This window comes from Benincasa hispida, chromosome 1 (genome assembly GCF_027475165.1).
Source record: "Benincasa hispida cultivar pf3 chromosome 1, pf3_genome.v1.1, whole genome shotgun sequence".
Classification (NCBI taxonomy): Eukaryota; Viridiplantae; Streptophyta; class Magnoliopsida; order Cucurbitales; family Cucurbitaceae; genus Benincasa; species Benincasa hispida.
In genome coordinates this window covers 26147623-26154934 of record NC_143478.1, presented here as the reverse complement: position 1 = coordinate 26154934, position 7312 = coordinate 26147623, and the positions used below count along the sequence as shown (strand labels likewise).

The following is a 7312-nucleotide window of genomic DNA, read 5'->3' as shown; positions in this document are numbered from 1 at the left end:
TAAACATAACTCAGCAATCATTCACATGAATTCATTTCTTTTAAGGTTGGAGTACATGAATTCATTTCTTTTAAGGTCGGATTTAAAGCTTGGAGATCAAATCCTCATACAGTCATATTCCACCTGTCTTAAAAAAAATATATTCAACTTGTCTAAAAAATAACTGAGAATTCTTATACAAAATTCTCATTTATATTTATTCAAAACACCAACTTTAGACTCAGAGCAAAGATGGGACTGAAGGAGGGTGTTACATTACTCAGAAACACCATCAACAACAATGGCAACAATAATCTCTTATATTCAAAATTTTATTCAACAGCTACATTTCAACATTAAAAAATCGAAAGAATGGGACATAAAATGAACCAGTACATACCAAAACATCACAAGCCATCGAATTACAAAGAGAATACAAAAAAATCACCTAGAATCTCCAAACAAGTCATCTAAGTTTGCTGTAGTGATAATAACAGATGCTGCCTACAGCTCCAAATCAGCCTCATCACCACACAAAGAATGCACTAGGAGCATTTGAAATTGAATATTAGTCTTACTGTATTAGTAAACGAAGGCCTGCCTCTAAATCTTCCATTGTAATAGTACGTAGTTCTTCTGTGTCTATACAGTCAAAACTGAGCCTACCATCCAAATTCTCTCTCGCGTTTACTAGCATTGGATCAACTAGACCACCGTTCATCTCCTTACGCCGCTTTTCTTGCGTTTCTCTCTCGATCAGGTCGGAAATGGCTTTTATGGTGCAAGTAGGATGCAACTTAAAGCCATATAACAAGCTATCCTCTGTTTGATTATCCATCTTGATATGGAGAATGTTTGCTAATTCCTCTGAACTGAAGTCGTTAAAGTAAAAAAATTTGGTTACCCGTCGATGAAACCCTTCATTTGAAGCTATTACGCGCTTCATTGGTTCGCAGTACCCAGCAAATATGACTACAATTTTCCCACTGTCCATGACAGACATGATCTCTTCCAATGCTTCCAAACCGTAATCCTTATCGTCCGCTTTCTGCATTGGTATCAGTCTATAGGCTTCGTCGACAAAAAGAATTCCACCCTCTGCTTCTTTGATCTGCAAGTCAAAGAGATGGCATCCATACATAAAGCAATGTTCCAAATAAATTTGAAAAAGAGGGTACAACTATAATGCATGTGTGGAGTACCTTCCTCCTGGTTTTTGGACCAGTATGACCAACAAATTCGCCAACCAAATCTGTTCTCTGTACTTCTGTTACCTTATCCGTCGGTAGGATACCAACCATGTGAAGCAGTTTTCCGAGAATTCGAGCGACCATAGTCTTACCTTTCAAAAATAATAACAGCAATAAGTGAAACATAACAGTTTAACACAAGTTTTGTTACCTAATGCTAACTGCTAAATATGTAAGCAACCATATACAACCAAAAAGAATAGATGCTTTGTGATTTAAATAAGCAATACGAATGTCATGTGAAAAAAGTGGGAAAAAATCATTAAAAATGAAAAGCCATTACGAAAGAGAACAATATAATAATAAAATAACATTTTTATATTCTGTCTAATTTAGAGAACGAGATGGGAAGATAACCTTCCCCCAAGAAGAGTATAATTTAATAATCTTTTTGGTAAAGAAAAGTATAATTTAATAATTATGAAAACGTATAATTACTTTTGTTAAAAATATATATATTAATTATACATAAGAATACCATGTATAATTTACTAATGAAACTATATATGTAAATGTTAGCATACTATCTAACAAGGAGATATGAATATATTGAAATATAACTATGAAGAAATACAAGATAAACCCAAGTATTAAGGAACTTGGAACCACCCGCTTGAGTGTACTCGCCCAAGCCCTAGATTAGAACAACCCCCCTTCACTCACTTACCCTCCCCCTATTTATAACAAGTAGTAACTATCCTTATACAATAACTACCAGTAACTACCTACCTATCTATCTAATTACCTTTATACCCCTTAACTAACATCATACTAAATATCTAGTACCTAACAGTAAACAAAGACATTATAGGTAAAAAAAAGTTGTTAGAATTTCAACTTAAATGGATATTGAAACTAATAATAAGTAAATATTGATGTATGATTCAAACGCTTAATATGAAGTCCCGTGGGGGTGCAGGATCACTTATAGAGGAAAGAAAAAGAATAGCTGTGCCAAACTCTTGCCTCCTTTAAGTATTACCTGTTCCAGGATTGCCAAGAAATGCCATATGAGGGGGCCTCCTGGTGCCAACTTTGAGGCCAAGGGCCCTACGTCTCTCATCTAAAAGCATTCCCTTAGCCCACTTCTGAAGCTGTATCTTGAGCTCGTGCAAACCCACAATATGCGATAGCTCGTTTTCAAGTTCTTTCATCTTTGCTTTAGTTTCACTGCATGCTTCAATTGCTTTTCGCTTTCTCTGCTTTTCTAAATGCCGATTCAACAATTCCCTCAACTTTTTACTACATGGGCCTTGTGACAGATGGTTTAGTGGAGTCATACCCTCCTGCATTTAAGAAAATATCAACAAAGTAGTACATTGGAGAACACAAAATACTGCAAGCAAATTTTGAAAAGATATTACCTCATCCGTCGCACTACAGTCAGCATTATATTCGAGTAAAGTCTCAACAGTTGCGCAGTCTTCAGATTGAAGTGAATACCAGACAGCAAGATGTAATGGGGTCATACCATTCTACATAATTGAATAAACAAAAGCAGAGACTTCAACCAACAAACCACCAAGACGCATGTAATTCATTACAAAACCAATGAAATATAGATAATTAAAAGACAATATATAGCACATTTGCTTTGGCTTCAATAAAAGCGCCATGAGCTAGTAGCGCCCGTGCTGCATCATTGCACCCATTCTTTGCTGCCATATGCAATGGGGTCTCTCCATACTGCAGAGAGTTGAGAATATTAGCTCTAACTAATAATTGAGAACTATGGTCCAACTTCATGTAAAACACGACCGCCAACAAAGAATGTATATACCTACCATGTTTTTGGCTTCCAACTCAACATTTTCTGGGCCTTTCCAGGCAAGAAGAAATGTAACAATCTCAGCCCTATTATAGCCAGCAGAAACATGAAGTGGTGTCTGTCCCATCTGAAGTAGGCATTGAAATTCATGAGTTTCACTCCAAAGGTTAAAAAAAAAAACAACAGTAAAATTTGGTTCAATATCCTGAATCATACAAAATTAGGAGCAAGAAACTGCACTGGAATTTGCTAGAAAAGGATATGGCACAATTTTATTCATTGTATTAATAAGAGAAGTATGAAACAGAGACAAAGTACTCAAAATGAAAACTGATATTCTCAACACCAGCAAGTATTGTTAGAATTCATATTAAAGAAGGCGAAGGGATATGACTGAATGGGTAACATGGGATCAATCAACAAATAACATCTTTAGATGTTAAAAGTAAAGATGAGTAACAGAAGCCCAAAGAGATCCCGGATGGAAAATATTGGAAATGGTGATCACATAAAAGTTATATCAAGTGCTAAAAATAATATACTCCAGAAATTCATGCCCAGCATTAAAATTACGCTGAGCACCAAAATTTTCATATAGAGCCAACAAAAAGCACAAGGAGTCAGAAAGCACAAAGAAGTCCTTATCTCATGCATATAACCAAAGCAATTCATATTCACATTAGATGATAAGAGGGTCACTTCCAATGAACAAATATACAAACTTAAAATGAAAATGACAACAGAAATTTCGCAGGAATACTAAAAGGTTCTACAAGAAAGAGACCATACAAAAGGATTTCTTTCATTAAGAAGACCCGGGTTTTCTCGAAGCAGCTTTTGAAGGCTAAGAACGTCCCCAGACTGAGCATAGCCATGTATAGTAGTGGGTTTGGTAGACCTTGACCGATGATCTTGAGGCTTCTGCATATCTTCAAATTGGATATGGCTAGGCTAACTACACCTTCAAAGAATCAGATGAAGGAAAATGGTAGAGGGAGAAAAGGAGATCTCAAAGAAGAGGGAAGAGTAGATAGTATCTCCTTTCCACCAAAAAAAATGAAATGGCAACAACACTTTTTCCCAACAAATCAGATTAGATTATCTATGTTCTTGTCCCAAAAAAAAATATGTAAAAAGAAATCTCTCATCAATGGGCTATTCTGAATAGGAAAGCCCCCAACCCACCACAACTTCTTTGCATCAGCAAGTTAAGTTTTTGCTCCTCACAGGGTGATCCCCCTGTGCTTAGTCAAGCTTTTGAAACCCTCACCCTGCTTACAAGAGACATGAAAAACTTCAGAAGATATAAAATGGTCAGGGCATAAGATTACAACTCCCATCAAATTACAGGACACTTTATAGAAGAAGAATAAGGAAAATCTGAACTATCAATAAAAAGTTCCGTTTTGGTTTGGTACACATCAAGTACACACAACGTATTTGAAAAGTATATCATCCATCAAGACAGTTGACATCGATACGAGAATGTAAGATAAAGGGGATCCTTATTTCATCATCAACAAACAACCCAATTCACAAAATTACAAATAATGAAGCCTTGCCCATATAAGATCTGCAAACGATGGATCTAAATAAACAATACACTGAACTAAAAAGAACAATCAATTTATCAATCCCAAATTCTGAAAATGGTAAAAGGAAAACAAACTCACCGAGGAGTGAGGATTCTTAATTCGATGAGAAAGCGATCGGCCCAGATGAGGTGCAGCAGAAAAGTGAACGAAGGACCCTGAAACAGAGATCTGCTGGAATGTGGATTATGTGGAAAGAGGGAAGATGGTAGATAGAAAGGGATCTGGAAAGAGGCAAAAAGAGAGAGAAACGGAGAAGAAATGAAGAAGAAATATGGCGCAAAAGGGGCGTGGATGGCGGGGAAACGAATGCTAGTAGGAAAGAGAGAAGAAAAGGGATTTGTCGGTTCGAAGAACCCAAGTGGCGACAATGGTGGCCAGTTGCATACCCACGTTCCTTGGCGCCGGATTTTTGCCTTTCTATCGTTCCTATTTTCCATGGATTTTATGCATTATTATTGAACAAAGGGAAGAGGACCGCCAATTCTATGGTTGTCATTTAATTGATACCAAATATAACTTTTGACACAAAATCTTAAGCGCGTGGATAAAGGTGAATTTAATTTCATCTAACTATAACCATTTGTTTTCCTAGACTATTATTTTACGTTTTGCTACATGAAACTTATAATTATATCAATTAAACCTTTAAATTTTAATAAATGAATCAATTTAGATTTAATAAAATTGTTAAGAGATCATTTGATTTAAGATTTTATAGATATTTGGAAATAAATGATGCCTTGAAAAATGATGTATGAGAATCAAAGATGACTATGTTTGATTATGCATAGAAAAGACTATTAAAGTTTTATGAACAAAAATTATGTTTGTATTTAATTTATGAAATTAAACATGAAATTTTTTATAATTTTAATAGATTAATTAATTAAACAATAAATATAATTTAATATAGGGTTATTTTCAAATATAGAAAATGAATCAAAATATAGCAAAATTTCAGAATCAAAATATAGGGGCTATTTGGGATGCTGAGATGATATAGGATGTGGAGAGTTCTGATGTCTGGAGAGTTCTGATGTTTGGGGAGTTTTGATCGAGTACGAACGATCGAGTATGATCGAATAGGTTCAAGCACTAAGATGATATATGATACAGGGAAGGAAAATGACAATGAGATACGAAACACGTTCCAAAAATAGGTCCATAAACAATTAAAATTGGTGAGATAAGATAATGGGCCTCTAAACACTATATAGAACGTGAGGATATATCATCTCATGTTGGACTCCCAAACAGACCCTCAGGGCTTATCAATATCTATCATTGATATAGAACGTGAGATGATATATACACATTCTTAATAGACCCGGACAAAAGTCTATCAATATCTATCATTAATGAATTCTGAAATTTTGCTACATTTTATAAATATTTTCAATAGTTTTGCCATCTGAAATAATTTTCTTTTAATATATTGATAAAAATTGATTAATTAAGAATCAATAATAATTTTAATTATAAATATTTAAAAAGTGAGTACTTTATAATTAAAATTAACCCATTAATATATTTAAACAACATCATATTAATTATAATTCGATAATCATTTTTATAATTAGTTAAATTCAATCTTGGTAATATCTATTTTAATTAAATAATATAAGAAAATATATATAATTTTTTATATATATCTTCAACAGAAACCTAAGCAGGTTTCTTTCCTTTTTTTTTTCTTTTTTTACAAATTGACCGTTTGGGTCATATTTTTTTTCTTTTTAATTTTTTTTATTAATTTGCAAAATCATTTTTTTTTAAATTTTTTTAAAGGAAAACCAAATTCCATCAATTGCAAACTTAAGGTCATATGTGTCATTCACCCGCTTCACGTGGCCATCTCTAATTGGTCTCATTTGATGATTAATTTGTCACGTCACCATCTCGATGTATTTTTCCATTATGCTTCTTTTTGCTATATCTTTTTCATCTGAACTCTAATTTGAATTTGGGTGATCAAGAGGCGTCGGAATCGTTGTCTCGAGCTCTACACAATAGACACTTCAAAATACTCAAATTATTAATAAATTAATTCGAGTTTGTTATCATCAAAATCTTAATTAATTAATTAATTTGAGATTAAGGGTCAAAAAGTAAAAAATCTCCTCTTTTTATGATGTCAAACAAATCAAGAAAAATGAAATCCAAATTGGTGTGTAATATAAAATGTGAACTTGAATCATAATCAACACACATACATAATTTCAAGTAACTTCAAAACAATGAATGTTCATTAACAACATGCTTTCGTTGTTCTCAATACCTCTCCCCCTTTTGGAATCAATAAAAAAATAGATAATTTCCTAAAAGATCCATTTTAAAGGTCCAAAATGGAAAATGACCTAGTTTTTTTAAAAAAAATGTCAAATGCTCATTTGCTAATGTCATGATTATGTGAATTACGGTATTGCCCTTCTTCTATCTTTTTCCTCTTCTTCTTCGGTGCGAGAAATCTTCCTCTGCATGTCGTCTTCTTCTTCTCCTCTGTACGTCATCTTCTTCTTCTCCGACACGGTAAGTCCACACGGGCAATTCGACGCAACCCAACTCTAGTGAGCAAGAGCGAGAAAGGGGAGTGATTTTGTACTAAGGAAACGAAGAGAGAGCGAGAGTGAGAAACATAGTGATTTTGTGAGTGAAAAAAGAGAGAGGGCGAGATGAGTGAGAGGGAGAAACACAGTGATTTATGAGTAGATAAAGAAGAG

The 7312-nt window shown here is 34.0% G+C and overlaps 1 protein-coding gene across 1 annotated transcript; it reads right to left on the bottom strand.

Annotated features, from left to right (window-relative positions):
* Nucleotides 1-281: 281 nt before the first annotated feature.
* Nucleotides 282-5119, bottom strand: LOC120084792 (AAA-type ATPase family protein / ankyrin repeat family protein). The gene is made up of 8 exons (XM_039040615.2): nucleotides 4671-5119; nucleotides 3787-4268; nucleotides 3014-3124; nucleotides 2817-2915; nucleotides 2594-2704; nucleotides 2212-2515; nucleotides 1182-1321; nucleotides 282-1090 (listed from the first exon to the last, which is right to left on the bottom strand). The coding sequence occupies exons 2-8, from the start codon at nucleotides 3922-3924 to the stop codon at nucleotides 554-556; spliced, it is 1440 nt and encodes a 479-aa protein (XP_038896543.1). The 5' UTR covers nucleotides 3925-4268; nucleotides 4671-5119; the 3' UTR covers nucleotides 282-553.
* Nucleotides 5120-7312: the final 2193 nt, after the last annotated feature.